The 17,204-nt window shown below is 42.8% G+C and overlaps 1 protein-coding gene across 6 annotated transcripts in view; it reads right to left on the bottom strand.

The window, feature by feature from the left end:
* CEP112 (centrosomal protein 112) overlaps window positions 1-17,204 on the bottom strand; it is a 1,022,051-nt gene that overhangs the window by 650,733 nt on the left and 354,114 nt on the right. For all 6 annotated transcript variants that reach the window (XM_029599329.1, XM_029599330.1, XM_029599331.1 and 3 more), the window contains one exon: window positions 2,347-2,426. In XM_029599329.1, the coding sequence (XP_029455189.1) occupies window positions 2,347-2,426 (80 nt within the window). The remainder of the gene's footprint in view (window positions 1-2,346; window positions 2,427-17,204) is intronic.

Raw genomic sequence — 17,204 nt, forward strand, 5'->3', positions numbered from 1 at the left:
CAATTCAATAAAAAGAAGATAAACACTCGACTTCCTCTTTTGGCTTCAACATTCTAGCAGACTTAAAAACTCCATATTTCGTGATATCCCCGGGTTACAAACAGGAGGAAACTATGTGAACTTTTTTCCTTCAGGTCGTCACACTCATGTGATATTGTTCACTCCAAATATCCTAAAAAATGTAGCAACACTGGGACATACTTCAGAATTTCAGTCTCCTCACTGAATGTCCTGTGCATATTTCTTACAAACAGAGGTAGACATCTTACAAATTCTCTTTGTAGTATGTCTGAAGCTGTTCGTTACTCATAATGGTGCCTGTGTCCACTTTCATCATTTCACCATTAATAGCCTCTGGCTCATGCTTCTAGTTTCAATATGCACTCCCGATATCTCACATGCTAGCTAAAGCATACATCTATAGAAGAGCAGGGATGCACCATACCTGCATTTTCCAGTCACTTTTAAGTCTCCTGTCATATAAACTCTCCCAAGTAGGAAACTAGTAGCTAACCAGGGTACAAACAAAATGAACTAAAATAGGTACTATGTACTATAAATAGAGAGGATGTCTGAAAAATTATACACTGTGACTTGCTGCCAACAGGCTGCAACCATGATCCTGCCATACTGCATTAATTCCTCCCTTTGGGTGCAAGAGACCAAATAAACTTCTGTGCTTCAAAGCTATCAATTTTATTGTCATGAAACACCTTCAGCTTTGCTGAAAATTGCAGAAAAAAAATCAGTGTTCTTTTCAGCCAGTTTAGAACAGATGGGGGGAAATGAACTTCCATTTAGCCAAAACTGCCATGGAGTAGTCTTGAAAGAGCAATATTTGCACGCCTTCATACATAATATTCCTGTTTTTCAGTATGCCTGCACAATTTCCTGCTTTGGGCAGAATTCAAAAATTTTATGATAATGAGTTGCTGTTTGCCTCCAGATTATGGGCCTGCTCTAATTTTAATGTGCCATTTCTGTCGCTCAAGGCTAGAGCATGAATTAGCCAATTCTCCAATATTGGAACCAGTTCATTATCTGGAATACTTTCGGGGAAACTGATAAAATGTAAATTACCCTTTCTGGACCTATTTTCTAGCTCCTCCATTTCTTCCAATTTAACATTTAGTGTTCTCAATTGTGCAACCTCTTATTCCGAGACCTTCATGGGATTGTCCAGCCCTGACACATACGTTTCTATCTCCTGCTTTTTCATTTCAGAGAGCAGAGCATAAATTTTGTTAAATTTCTCTTCTAACACTTCAGCTACTGCTGCTGCTACCTCCTGCTTATTTTGTTCCGAAGCTTGCTCGTGGGATTCTGGTGAAAGAAGAGGATTTACTCCATCCGCCATTTTGTTGACGGCAGTTTTGAGCTTCTTCTCTTTTCAGCTTTTGAAGCCATTTCTGACCTGGTCACCCAAACAAGCAGACAGCCAGCTCTGTTTCTCGCTAAGGTCGGATAAGGTATGTCCGGAGAGTAGATATTTCCGTTCGCATTTCATTTTTCTTATCGCTTTGGGAGTGAGACCCTGGAGCAACGAGAAGTCATGTCCTCTCCCTCATATCATGTCATGTGACTCCTCTTCATTTTTTTTTTAAGTTAGTTTGTGGACTTGACTGTCTAGTGTTTATTTTACTTCTCTTCCCCTTTCTGGCAGAGTAAAAAAAGCATATGTGAAAATTCCACAAAGAACCAGATACCCTGAAAAAATGATCACTATCAGAGTGCATGAGGACTGAAAATCTGGAAACTGTGGCTGATGAAGGGAATTAAAAGATTTTTTTTCCGGTTAATCTGGTTATTTTTTTATTTTAGTTTGATTATTTCTGGCACGCTGGAGACTGTGGATATGTATTATGAGCACCCAAAAATAGCAGGTCTTTTTTTAAATTGTGTATTTAGCTCACACCTTTTCATTGGTAGTTCAAACATAGAAACATAAAAATGATCGCAGAAAAGGACCAAATGGTCCAATCCAGTCTGCCCACAAGCTTATAGTAGTATTTGCTGTGCCGTGCAGGTTACCCCATGCTTAACAGATTCCCAGACTGTAAAAGTCAGGGTCCTCGTTGGTTGCTGCTTAGATCCAATTCCCCGTTACTCTTGCCGTTGAAGCAGAGAGCCATGATGGAGTTGCATCAAGAGTATGAATGCTTATTAGTTACATTAAGGTACAGTAAGTATTTTTCTGCCTTTGTTTTTATTATTTTGAAAGTGTATTGCTTCTAGTTTTTGAAACTCTAAAACAATTTCACCAATCTTTGTAATTTTTTATTTTATAAGTAAGGTTTTCTCAAAAGACTTTCCAGAGAATAAAATCAGAATTTCTTTTTAACTTACGCCAATCCTTCTTCTAGCTTCTGAATTTTCTTCTGAGCACTTCCTTTCTCTTTATCTAGATCACTCTGGAGAACATGCACCTGTTATATCAATGGACAATTTCACAGTTTAGCAAAGATCATACATGAAACAAGAAAACACATTTTCTCTAGATTTAACTGCAGAACACACAGTAACATAGCCTTGTACAAATTAAATTAGCTCTAAAAATTTAGAGGCTCCTTTTTATAACAAAATGGCCTGTGAAGGAATATATAGGAGAAAACCCCAAAACACGTTAAAGGACCGGATCTAGAGATCTGGCCAAGTCCATTTTAAGCCTAATACAGCAGGGAATCCTGGTCCAGGTGTATAATTAGCCAGGCCCAGGGAGCGTAGGAAGGATAGAAAAAGAGAATACTCCTAAACTTTAAGTTGTGATATTGCAATTGTGTTAATGAACTGTAAAGAATAGCAGAGCCACTTTGTTTGTTTTCTTGTCACTAATAAAGAAGTTTATGCAAGATTTCTACCATCGTCCACCAAGACTGGTTATAAAAGAGCTAAACACACAATATAATTGTGAAACAGACTTTCGCTCAAAGAAGGTAATCTTCAAATGTATTTCCACAGGTTAAACACTTACCTGCAGAAATAGGCTTTTTAAAAAAATTGCCTACCCAATATGCAGGTAAATTTACATGTGAATGATGAAATTTGGTCTTACCTGTTAATTTCCTTTCCTTGAGTCCTGCTACACCAGTCTAAGCTAGTGGTTTATCTCCACCTACTAGCAGATAGAGACAAAGGGCAAACCCTTTTTTCAGTGACATCATTACTTTGACATAAGAATTGTCGGAGGCCATTATTCTTATGTCAAAGTAATGGAAAATACTAACTGTCCCTAAAATGCTTTTAACTTGAGGAACAAAAAATAGAGACTTCTCATGTCTGTTTGCTCTACATAGGAAGCAAGCTCTGCTTAGTAGGGACCATATCCCACATATCTCTATGGCACTTCACACGCCAAGCAGTACAACAGGAGAGACAAAATAGCACAGAAGCAGCCTTGAGCACTCCTCAAAAGTGAAAACAATTTTTTTTTCTGCCAAGGATATCAGTGCAGGCCCTGGATTCCCAGGAGTGTCTTGGACTGGTATAGCTGAACTCAAAGAAAGAAAATTAACATGTGAGACCAAATTTCTTATCATCCTGCTACACCAACCAAAACTAGTGTCATGTCCCCAAGTCCATTCCAACACAGGTGGAAAGGAGACAGAACTATTCTGAGAATACTTGTTCCAAGGCAATATCTCCCTTGGCTTGTACATCTAATTTGGAGCGTCTGCTTTACAGATGTCCTGCAGAGCAGGCGCTTCAGACCCTGCTCAAAAGGAAGTCTGAGCCCTCTTGGAATGAGAACAAAGTGCCCTCGGAACTTGATGAGCCTTCACAAATGCTGAGGGGATCATCTGCTTGATTTACAAGGGCAAAGAGGATTCTGAAGCTGCTTCACCTGATGAGGTCTGCTGTATAAAAGCCTATCAGCTAGCCAAAAGAGATTACCTATGTTTTAGATCCCTGAGGAAGGTTGAAAGAACATTTAATAAGGGGAAAGATTACTATTGCATTCCTTTTTATGGGACACTGGAAGAGATACCATCTGTTTTAACTGAAGGTAAAAATAACTTTGGATAAGGATGGCACTGGTTAAAATTGACCAACTCTGTGGAAAGACTAGGAAGAATCACTGTCAATTAGGGTCCATAACTCTGGGCATAGGCTATTAGGAATATATCTTTGAGGAATTGCCTTCCAGAACATGGGATTAAGCATCTCGTAAGGAGGAGACAAGGGTTCTAAGAAGCAGATCTAGAGTCTAATGGGGAGCGGAGTCCTAAGAGGAGGTCAAATATAATATATAATACCGAACTCTCTGAATCTAGTGTCTGTACCATGAAATAGCTACAACCAGGACCACCAGGGAATTAAGACCTCAGCCTTTGCTCCAAACCCTTTTGCAGGAGGGAGTCCACCCACCAGGGAGAAATGGCCAGAGATTTCAAAGAAGCATCTAGTCTAAAGAGAGACCAGAAGAAAGAGTCATTGCTGAAGAATATTCCTAAGCTAACACACTCCTCAAGGGTTAGGTTCCTCTTATACCAGGTCACAAGCAATCGCTGAATTCATCTTTTTTTTTTTTTTTGTGGCTGAATCATCTGCTAGTCTTGGAAACTTGTGATTTGCCATCAGATTCAACTGTGAGGTATCCTCATGTTATATTCTATTCAGGAACATTTCCAGTCTGAGCTCATCTTCTCTGGGGACCAAAGTATTCCTGTTGAGGGAGTCAGATTAAACATGTGCTTCTTCTGCAACACAAACTACTAAAAACCGCAGTAAGTTCAACTCTACTCACTAGAACAACCTGCTTGCTTTCTGGGCTATCATTAGCCCCCTTGTCTGTTCACATACACAACTATTAAAGGAAGGAATTGCAACAGTCTGGAAACCAAGATAATTGGGCCACCTGTTTCTTCTTTGGAGCTATGTGAGGAATGACATAAAAGCACCCCAGCACACCAGGATTACTCTTCACAATCAATCTGGGAGGATCAGACACATTCCTTTGATAGATCATGATACCTGTCACCCAGGTCAGGCCATCCTTAACTGAGTAGAAGAGAAGACACAACCTGCAGTACTTTGGACAACAGGACCTCAGAGACATCTGAAGCTACATGACGGCACTGATTCCAAGGAATTAGAAACAGAGCGCCCATCACAGAATCCAGGAGCTAGTGATACTTCTCCATCTTGGGGAACTCCGTGTAATAAGTCTCACACCATGTACTGCCTGAGTCAGGAAGCCTCTGCCTAGCCGAGTAACAAAGACAAGCATCCAGCATACCCAGAGACTGGGAAGGCACCAGACATCATGCGCAGCTCACCACTCAGCCCAAGACTCCCTGGCCCCTTGAATGAGGCTGACTGACACTCCTTAGACTTCAAAGGCCAAGGCACAGAGCGAAATAAGGCTAAGATGAATCTTTCTGATCCAAGAGAGAAGGACTTTGCTGCCAAGGCAAGTCAGAAGTTGAAAGTGAAATGCTTTCCTCAAATATAAAACACAAAGGGCCAAGGAGAACCTCTAGAAATCTTCTCAGATGGGAATTTGCCCAAAACCTCTAGTCTATACTGATGGATCAAGGGTTGAAATACTGAAGTGGGGCATCCCCCACATCTTTGACAACTCCCTTCTGATCAATGGAGTACCAGAGACCACCAGCCTTTTCTTCTGAAACCTCAATTAGGCATACTAAGGAAAACCATGAACTGTGAATGATACTGAAACACAACTATCAGACTCGGAAGCTTCTCTACAGGTGCCTTTACTATCCAATCTTGGAGGCTGACACTCAGGGGAACAACATCAAACACTGGAACATAGGTGTGGCAACTTCTAGGGACCACCCATCCCATGCCCTTACCAGAACCACTGGTCTTTTGGGGCAAGGAATCATTCATAGTAGGATCACTGTATCTGGCTGTCTACTAAAACTGGTTTGGGAAGAGGGAAACCTGCTGACCTGTCATGGGCCAGATGAGTATCTGATGACATCCCTATATCAACAGTTCTTATCTTCATCTCCCTCCGTCTGGGCTGATTGATATCTGGACAGAGCATCTCCTCCCCGGGTTAACTCTTCTACAAGGCCAGTGGAGACTATCCTCCAGGAGTGTGTGAATCACTGGGAACTCAACCCTCCGACACCATCTCCAAACAGTAACGCTGAAAGGGAATACCTACTAAGATAGCCTCAAATTCTGAACCTGTTACTCTGTCTTGTGGTCCATATCCAGTACTTCAGCATCAACCCAAAGGACAAGTAGGAACAAGCCAGTCTTTCCAGAATAACCTAAGTATGAAGGATCCCCTTTCAGAGTCAAACTCTTCTTATTCCTGGTTTTCCAAGTGCCTATCAGGCACCATAATCAGTTCCCCTGCTAGCCATATGGGAATCCAGTAGAGGAGGGCTCCAGGACCCCAAAGTTCATTAGCCAATCTACAGCAGAACAGTATTACACTCTGTGTGGAAAAAGGTCCTCAAGGAGAGAGAAGAAGAGTCCTGCTAAGACTCCTGGAAGCTGACTCTTAGGAACTCTCTTTATTTTTCCCCAACACAAAATGATTTAAGAGCCCAGACTGAGAAGGACCAGGACTCCAGGAATCTGAGGGAGGTGCAAGCAATACTTATTACTTAGGGCCCAAGCACTTTCCCACAAGCATACCAGGAATGTGAACGTAGAACAGGATCTCTGTGCATGGCTTAAACTGCAGCTAATTCTAAGTCTTATCTGATTTTGTCTGCATTATTGTTTGTTTAGATTGATATTTTTATGTTTAAGCTTATTATGTATGTTTTTATTGTATCCCAAATGTCTTGCTGGAGGGGCAGTTAAATATTTAAAATAACATGATGCCCTCTAAAAATAAGCCCTATGCTGAACATGTGGTCTCACCAGGTTCTCATCATGAAAGAGCTTCTCTGTCCCTGGTCACCTGCCCAGCCCTCTAATGGGCATCAGTATGAACTAGGCTAATGCAAACTGCCTAGATAGAAGGACTTTCTATTTACCTTTGCCTTGTGACTTTCACATGCATGGGATAAACAATTTAAAGTTCAGGCTACTTGAATAGCCACAGAGTCTATTGTCCAAAAATGCTCCCGTTACGCTGCAGAGCTCGCCCCGAAAGAGTTGATCATCTCTACAACACCAGTGGCCACCATTCAAATATACTTCTGGGAGGGAAAAAGCCAGCAGCATTTGATATGTTAAGGAAAGGCTGAGTTCTGACAACTGAGTGTCCCACCATGACACTGAATACTTATGTCTGCTCAGAGGGTCTCCAGAAAGGAGAAGGCCATTCTCTGCTTGAGGCCCTGTAAGCTCTCTGTAGTGGCAGAGGCTATAGGACAACACTGTTAGAATTCAGCCACCTTCCCAGACTCCTCTGCATCGGACACTCATTGCTCAGCAGGGAGCTGCCATTGCACGCTTTAACGCATGTATTACTAGGATCTATCGAAGAGATGCATAGGGTGTGAGTGCGCAGAATTCTGCGCATTCTGGAGAGAGAGTCAGGTAGTTGCCCCGATGATGATGTCACATGCTCAAGACTGCTTAGCCTGCCTGGACCTGGATCCCTTGCCTTAGCCTGTTCCTACCTAGTTTTCTGTGTGCCTGGTTTCAGACGCTGCTCCTGTCTGCTTGCTGCCTGTTTCAACCTTGAACCGGTTACTGGATTCAGTTTGCCTGCTGCCTGCTCCAACCCCGGACTGGTTACTGGATTCTGCTTGCCCACTGCCTGCCTCGACCCCAGATCAGTTACTGGATTCTGCTTGCCTGCTGCCTGCCTCAACCCCGGACTGTCTCCTGGCTTATGCCTGTACCTGATTGTGCCTTGGGATTCACCTAAGTCCTGCTGGCCATCTGCACCGAGGGCTCAACCTGAGGGAATAATGGTTAGTATAGATGAAGCCTGCCAAGGTCCCTCTTTGGCACTTTCACTTGTGGTCAGGCTCATCGGTGGTACTTCTTGCTGCCTCACCACACAAGGGTCCACATCACCGTCTGTAGTCTGAAAGGGCTTATATGGAGGGGCCGAAGGGCTACCCCCTGACACCAGCAAGGGCTGCCCTCCTAACACACATGGATATTTATTTATTTATGAAAGCAGCTACTACTGCTACCTAGCCCAACTGGTCCAGAGGTAAGTGAAATAAACCCAAACATGGGGAAGGGTGGGGGTAGGGGGGGAAGGTCCACACCCACAAGTCTGAGGTAGAGAGGGATCTGCCAAAGGTCTCTTCTACCAAACCTCCTCTGCTCAACCTGGCCCAAGGGAACGTGGTAGCCCTTTACCACAGTCTGTTCAACCAAGCCCCAAAAAAGGAACCTGGGAGTTGCTTATCAGATGCTGGTCAACCAGGCCCAAAAGAGAACCTGGAAGTCACTTGACAGGTGCTGTTCAACCAGGCCTGAAGGGGAACCTGATTGTCACTATGAGGCACTGTTCAACCAGGCCCAAAGGGAGTCACCTATTAGATGCTATTCAACCAGGCACACAGAGAAACTCAGAAGTCATGATCCAGGCCTCGGCTCAACCAGGCCCACAAACAAACCTGGCCATTATCATCCAGACCTTTGCTCAATCAGGCCCCTGTCAGGTTTTGCTCCTCCAGAGGGGAGGAGTTAGCAATCTATTGTAATCTGCTGCTGGATACTCCTGTAGTGGGAGGAGTTAGCAATCTGTTAATGGTCACCATGCGGAGTTGCAATCTGTTAGGGCCTGGCTCCCGTGGAAGGAGGAGTTTAGCAATCTGATATGCTCCGTAGGTGGAACTAGCAATCTAGTTATGATATAGACTGCTGAATTGGCAATCTGTACCAGCGGAGTGCTAGAGAGGGTACTCAGCTGGAAAGGAATGTAAATAGGTGAATCCTTGTGCCGAAGGCAGATGGCAGCGCTCCCAGGAGGATATCCTGAGAGGGACCACCGGCTATGCTTGGGTATGGAGATAGACACAGATAGTTCTTTTATTAGACAGGTTAGTAGAACCACCAGAGGTGGCAGTAGTGAGCTGATATGCTCGGCAGGGCTCAAGTCCCTCAGATACTGGAACTGCGCTCCCAGGGTTGCTGAGCTGTAGAAAGACTAGAGATAGTGAGTAGACAAGGTATGCTGCATTCATAGCCAGTAATAGATGACAATTTCACATAGGTTCTTAAGGAGGCTCAGTAGCTGGAAAGAGTTAGGCCTTCAAGGAGCAAGTACCAGGTTCCAGGGAAAACTCTGAGAGATCAGTGGTAACTCAAGAATGTCTGTATCTGCGATAGCTTCCAGGCAGTAGAGAATCTTCAGAGTATTCAGGAACATGGGCCCTCGAGGAGCGAGTACCGGTTCCTATATGCAATCTGAAATAGAGAAAAGAGAGTGAGGCCCCCGAAGAGCGGGTACCTCTGGTAAGTCCGAGAAGGCAGAGTAGCTTGGACAATTCGTATCCATCCGTCCGTGCTAACTCAAATCACAAGCGAAAGTGAAGACCTTTTATGTTGGAAGCGGGTGACGTCAATACAGGGGGACGCCCCTGAGGTTTGCGCCCTTGCTGGTACATACTTCGGAGCGCACGCGCCCTACGTGTTCAGGAACATGGCGGTTCCACAGCGTCGAGCCGGTCCGGGGACGCCGGAGAGAAGCGGCATGGAGACGCCGCGGCAGCAAACCGTCCATCAGGCCTGGAGGGAGTCGCCACAGCGGTAGAGAGGGTGGAGTGAGGGTGTAGAGCAACCACGAATGCAACAGCCCCGAAGAAAATCCTAAGAACCATGATCCAGATCTTGCTCAACCAGGTGTTGGGAGTTTTGGTCTGGGCCTGCTCCACTAGAGGAGCAATGAAGAAAACTGTTGCCCTAGGAACAAAGATCCTGCTCCACCAGGGAAATCAGCTTGCAAGCTGTTGCCCTGACAGAAAGCTCCACCAGGGAACAGCAATGAAGGCTGAAGACCTGGGAGCCATGAAATCCTTCTGCACCTATCCAATGTATCCACCATCAGCTAGAGAGAAAGAGAGAAATACTATTGCCAGTATAGCACCAGCTTATGTATCAAGGAATGATATTACTGAAAAAAGGGTGTGTCCTCTTCAAGCATCGGGGTAACTTGCTTGATGTGGCGGTTACTACCCTTAACCATTAAGCCTTATGCTCACCTTTGATGCAACTCCAACATTACTTTCTGCATCAATGGTAGGGGGTGGCAGGAAGTTTGAATCAAACAGTTACCAACAAATGCCCTGAACTTGGTGGTCAGTGAACAGCTAAGTATGGGAAAATAAGTGTCGGAGCTTGCAGGGCAGACTGGATGGGCCAGTTGGTCTTTTTCTGCCGTCATTTCTATGTATCTCCATCTGCTAGTAGGGGGAGATAACCCACTGGACTGGACTAGTGTAGCAGGATGATAAATAAATCATGTTTGTATGTGAGTTTACCCAGACTGAGTCGAGGCATTCCTGGAGCTGGAAATTTATTTGCACTTACTTTTGGATTTTAAATAGAATGTGAGTAAATATTGACAGGAAATGTGTGGGGATGTTTTAGCAGGTATACTTAAATACAGGTAGCTTTGGTGGGATAATGTTCCAAGCAGACTAATGCATGTAAGTCCACCTTGTAAATCAGTGTAAATTATGTGTGTATGAAAATGTCAAGTTATCCAAACAAAAGTGACCAATTTGCTATTGCATATTAGTACTATAAAACCAATGGAATCTGCAAAAACATTGCCACCTCCTTGTATTTCTTAATGTATCTCAATATTAAACTTGTGCTCAACCCTTCAGTCACTGACCTGACTGAGCAACCCCCAAAATTGTTCCAATCTGTGTAAAAATATGCTCTGTAAAATTTCAGTTCAATCAGATAATATTAAAATGGCCCCAAAGGCCCTGAAGTTTCATACTTTAACAAAATCGATATTTTTTATATTACACTGCTTTTATCTTCTTTATCATACCTTTTTTGAAAGAAATATAGAATATGATGTTTGTGTCAGTATGCTGGAATTTCTACAAGAACGGTTACGTAATAAACAGCATAGAGATGATTACCGCAAATTATTGTTATGACCTGGAGAGATGTGAACCCTTGGACCAAGGGGGAGTTGGTACTACCTGAGGAGATGGCTCCACGGGCTCCCCCGTCGGGTGACGAGGCGGAGTCGAAGTCAGAGCTGGCCGGTTCTTCGCCACTGGAAGCCCGCAGTCCCCCCGGGAGGAGCCCGTAGGGACCCGGGCCGCTGGGATTTAGGTGGACCTTTGAGAGGTCGAAGAGGTGCAGAGTCGGTGCAAGGGCCAGCTGGATCTTCGCCACTGGAAGCCCACGGTCCCCCCAGGAGGAGCCCATAGGGACCCGGGCTGCTGGGACTTAGGTGGGCCCTTGAAGGTGGACGATCTGTCAAAGTAGTCCGAGGTCGAGTATCAGAGAGTCGTTGCTTGCCAGTCCGAAGTATCACCGCTTGCCAGTCCGAAGTCACACACCGAAGAATCGTTCAAGTAGAAGCAGGAACTAGGGACCCAAGACTCCAGGAGACTCACTGAAGCGAGCAGACTCGTTGCCAAGTCAGCGAGTGAATTTATTTATTTATTTATTTTTAATTTTTATATACCGATGTTCCTGTATAATATACATATCACACCGGTTTACAAGGAACTAAAAACTGTCGCCTCAGTCTCCTTAAGTACTCTCCTGCATCCGGCCCATCTGGAACAGGTGCAGGTAATTTAAGAGACGAGGCCCCTTTAAATCTTTTCAGGAGGCGTGGCCTCGCGCCTAAGGGCCAGGAAGCCTGATCATTTCCGGAAGTGCCTGCAGAGGCCCGATGCTGGTGGCAGCAGCCCAATGCTGCTGGAGGGTGTTCGGGGGCGCCCCCCTCCATCGGCGAATCCCTTGAAGGTCCATCCCCGGAGGTGGGGATGGACATGGAGCGCTGGAGGCCGGCGTTGGAACGCCTCCCTGCTGCCGCCACAGCGACGGCGGTGGTCCCTGCATCGCGTCCCGAGGTAGGGGGTTCGGTCACGGGTGCCCGCAGCCAGAACCCACAACAATTATTAGAATTGCCCATGACCTTTCTCGGTGGTACTCCCCCAAAAGGAGTCATTTTGCGTTCCTAGATCTGTGAGCCATGCTCAGTAGATGGCAAAGGCTATTTATGCCTTTAAAATATATTTATTCCAAGATCAATTTAAACTGACCAAAAAAGAGAACGATTCAATCAGAAGAACATGAATTTTTCTTATCAGACTATTTACGAGCCTGGTTCCTAGCACCACTGGCTCTGAAAGCTCCGTATCTAGATTACAATTTTTTACTGAAATTAATCAAGTATAAGGACATAGATCCAGAAATTAGTAGTGCTGCCATGAAACAATTTGCAAACCATTTATGGTATCTATCACCAGAAACTGCGACATTCGCATTCTTTGATGATGAAGTTTCACTAGACATTAAGCAAAAAATGACTACTATAATGATGAGTATAGAAGACAGAGATGCAGAAACTCAAATAAAATAATACATTGTTAGTAGTGAAGACCTCAACCGTTTTAAAAGAAAAACACTTCTATGATTTTATTTCCGCAAAATCAAAGATGTGCCTCTCAAGATTTTCAATAAACACAAATTTTCTAAAAAAAACTGCCCATCTACTTGGAAAGATGAAGTCAACTTCCAACGTGGGTTGGAAACATTGAAACATGGCTGAGAGAGGAGTGAAGCTAATCCAAGAATATCAGAACATTCTGACCAAGAATGAAAAAGAAAAGCAATACAATGTGCAGATTATTAATAAACACAGAAAAAAGTACCCAGATGCTACCAAAACTGGCCTAATGAAGCTGTAAAATCTGGTATCTTATTACATTTTTATTGTTATTATTTCCATTTTAGACATTATTTTGCTAAGTATGCATTTTTCTTTTGGTTTAAAGTTTTGCTCAATATCTTTAATTTCTAATATTTTTATTTCATGTAAATAACTGTATGAAGAAAATTGTCTTTCAATTATGCTTGACTATTATTTTCACAAATAACGTTTGAAAATGAAATACAAAAGCTTTAAATAAGGAATACTAATTTTCGGTGAAATCTGAAACTTTAAGGCCTTTGGGGGTCACCTTAAAATGGTTCAATTAAGCTGAAATTTTGCAAGGAGCACTTTTTCATGTATTGGAGCAAGATCAGGGGTTGGGAGCAAAGAATTTCAAAAGTTGAAAAATAAGGGCCACCCTTTACAATAAATGATCAGAATAAAGAAATTAACTATATTGTATAAAACAGGGGTGGCCAATTCCTCTCCTCAAGAGCCACAGATAGGCTTGGTTGTCAGGATATTCACAATGAATATGTATGAGGTATATTTGCATTAAATGGAAGTAGTACATGCAAATCTCTCTCATGTTTCTGGTTTTTGAGGACTGAAGTTGGTCACTCATGATATAAAACCATATAAAACCATCTAGTGATAAGACATTGATAAGACAGGCTAAAAGAAAATTTGAAAAGAAGTTGGCTGTAGAGTCAAAAACTCACAGTAAAAACTTTAAAAAATATATCTGAAGCAGAAAGCCTGTGAGGGAGTCAGTTGGACCGTTAGATGATCGAAGGGTTAAAGGGGCACTTAGAAAAGATAAGGTCATTGCGGAAAGATTAAATGATTTCTTTGCTTCGGTGTTTACTGAAGAGGATGTTGGGGAGGTACCCGTAATGGAGAAGGTTTTCATGGGTAATGATTCAGATGGACTGAATCAAATCACGGTGAACCTAGAAGATGTGGTAGGCCTGACTGACCAACTTAAGAGTAGTAAATCACCTGGACCGGATGGTATACACCCCAGAGTTCTGAAAGAACTAAAAAATGAAATTTCAGACCTATTAGTAAAAATTTGTAACCTATCATTAAAATCATCCATTGTACCCGAAGACTGGAGGATAGGAAATGTAACCCCAATATTTAAAAAGGGCTCTAGGGGCGATCCGGGAAACTGCAGATCGGTTAGCCTGACTTCAGTGCCAGGAAAAATAGTGGAAATTGTTCTAAACATCAAAATCACAGAACATATAGAAAGACATGGTTTAATGGAACAAAGTCAGCATGGCTTTACCCAGGGCAAGTCTTGCCTCACAAATCTGCTTCACTTTTTTGAAGGAGTTAATAAACATGTGGATAAAGGTGAACCGGTAGATATAGTATACTTGGATTTTCAGAAGGCGTTTGACAAAGTTCCTCATGAGAGGCTTCTAGGAAAAGTAAAAAGTCATGGGATAGGTGGTGATGTCCTTTCGTGGATTGCAAACTGGCTAAAAGACAGGAAACAGAGAGTAGGATTAAATGGACAATTTTCTCAGTGGAAGAGAGTGGACAGTGGAGTGCCTCAGGGATCTGTATTGGGACCCTTACTTTTCAATATATTTATAAATGAAAGAAATACGACAAGTGAGATAATCAAATTTGCAGATGACACAAAATTGTTCAGAGTAGTTAAATCACAAGCAGATTGTGATAAATTGCAGGAAGACCTTGTGAGACTGGAAAATTGGGCATCCAAATGGCAGATGAAATTTAATGTGGATAAGTGCAAGGTGATGCATATAGGGAAAAATAACCCATGCTATAATTACACAATGTTGGGTTCCATACTAGGTGCTACAACCCAAGAAAGAGATCTAGGTGTCATAGTGGATAACACATTGAAATCATCGGTTCAGTGTGCTGCGGCAGTCAAAAAAGCAAACAGAATGTTGGGAATTATTAGAAAGGGAATGGTGAATAAAACAGAAAATGTCATAATGCCTCTGTATCGCTCCATGGGGAGACCGCACCTTGAATACTGTGTACAATTCTGGTCGCCGCATTTCAAAAAAGATATAATTGCGATGGAGAAGGTACAGAGAAGGGCTACCAAAATGATAAGGGGAATGGAACAGCTCCCCTATGAGGAAAGACTAAAGAGGTTAGGATTTTTCAGCTTGGAGAAGAGACGGCTGAGGGGGGATATGATAGAGATGTTTAAAATCATGAGAGGTCTAGAACGGGTAGATGTGAATCGGTTATTTACTCTTTAAGATAGTAGAAAGACTAGGGGGAACTCCATGAAGTTAGCATGGGGCACATTTAAAACTAATCGGAGAAAGTTATTTTTAACTCAACGCACAATTAAACTCTGGAATTTGTTGCCAGAGGATGTGGTTACTGCAGTTAGTATAGCTGTGTTTAAAAAAAAGATTGGATAAGTTCTTGGAGGAGAAGTCCATTACCTGCTATTAAGTTCACTTAGAGAATAGCCACTGCCATTAGCAATGGTAACATGGAATAGACTTAGTTTTTGGGTACTTGCCAGATTCTTATGGCCTGGATTGGCCACTGTTGGAAACAGGATGCTGGGCTTGATGGACCCTTGGTCTGACCAAGTATGGCATTTTCTTATGTTCTTATGTACTTGCCATGAAATGACAAGGATTTTATAATAAAAAAAAAAAAAAAAGGTTGTGTATTCCTTTAAGGAGTCCAGAGTTTATTCATCCAAACATTTGTATCCCTATTACTGAGATAGTGAGCAATTCCACTGCTATACTGGCCACAAGTTAGCATTTTGCTTTGGATCTTAAAAAAATGCCTGGGCTATAATTACAGCTAGCTGTTGACCGACCATCTTGGCCTCAGCATTCCTAACACACAGAGAAGTGTTTCTTGTGGAATGTCTGAGATGCACATCAAACACTAAGGTCTAGGGGAGATATAGTTATTTCAATGAAAAATACCTTTAAAATACTGAAAGTTGTTTTATAAGATGTGAGGTATATGATTAAAACTAAGTGCATCTGGTTTAGAGCTGTAAAAACTTTTTTGTTCTATGGCTTAAAAGCATGAGTTGTGCACCACCACTTTGACCCTCTTGTATAGTTTAAGGCATCTGGTTATTCCCAGGATACATATATATTTTGTGTGTGTTGTGTGTGTGTGATTTTCATTTATAATGGGACCATTTGATACTCCTGATTTTTGCTGACTTCAGATCTTAGGGCTGTCAAGGGAAGAAAAAATAAAGCAGAGGAAATGAGTGGTAGAATACTGCTTAACGGTTTCATATTACTGAAGTGATAGCTGACAGTAATTCAGCAACCTGATGAAGGCCTACCCATGCCTATACTATTTATACAGAGCACTATGAGAAATATTGTTAATGTAACATTTACCTGTGCAAGTTTGTATTAATGCACATCATACTGAGCTTCAGGGACATAAAGTATAGGATAATAGTATAAAAAGTTCCAGTAGATGTATTATAGATCATAATACCTTTTACTGGACCAATTACAAGTAATCCAAAGGCATTGCAGCATATAAGCTTTCATGTTACACATGGCTGCGGGTGAATGATACAAGCTTTTTTGGAATCTAAACAGAAGAAACTGGGAGATGATCGCCAGAGAAATTCTACATAGAGCAATGAGACATCAATAGAAAATTCAAAACAATGTGCTGCAACAAAGCAGGCCACACACTGCCATAAACTGCATTAGCATTTACTTAGGGAACAATGCATCCAGTCAAGAGACATTAACCTTATAACCCAGGACAGGTTTGCAAGTGTAGAGACCTTTTGGGGTCTCCACCAGATGGCTCTAGTCCCCAGCCCTTAGGTAGACAGCTGCAAAGGGGCATACCTATCAATGTAGCACCTCCCCCAGAGGATGACTAGAATGGAGAGCCCCTGTGGCACAAGAAGGGGCTAACTCAGGTTAGTATGTGGCAGAGTAGATTTAGTTTTGGAAGAAGAAGGAGCTGTTTCAGTGTGCTCTCCTAGTTTAGGCCCCCAGCCCAGTTCAGGAAGGAAAGGGACAGTCTTGTCAACTTCTGGTACAGAGCTGGCCAGAAAGAATTGAGAGATGGATCTAGCTGGGTTGGGGTATTTTTTTTCTGATTTTTATAGTTTTGTTTGGTACCATTCCTGGCAGGCTGAATCTCCTGCACAGGGAGCTCTGGAGGGGGTGTATACCTTCTTACTCAGACCAAGAGGACATTACAGTACCCAATCAAGGTGAAGAAAGAAGGCATTTTTCCCCAGTTTGAGATTTTTCCTATTCTAGAGGAAAAGAAGTATTTTTTCTGTCACCCTTCTTTACCCAGAGCTAGAGCTGTAAAGACTGCTTTCAGGATTTGGCCTTTTCCCCCGTAGGGCCACATCTGTTCCATTTGAAGAGGAATTCAAGGGAGAAAGAGGAGAAGGACATCTGAAAACTCCCAAGGGATGGGCGGG

Source organism: Rhinatrema bivittatum, chromosome 4 (genome assembly GCF_901001135.1).
Source record: "Rhinatrema bivittatum chromosome 4, aRhiBiv1.1, whole genome shotgun sequence".
Classification (NCBI taxonomy): domain Eukaryota; kingdom Metazoa; phylum Chordata; class Amphibia; order Gymnophiona; family Rhinatrematidae; genus Rhinatrema; species Rhinatrema bivittatum.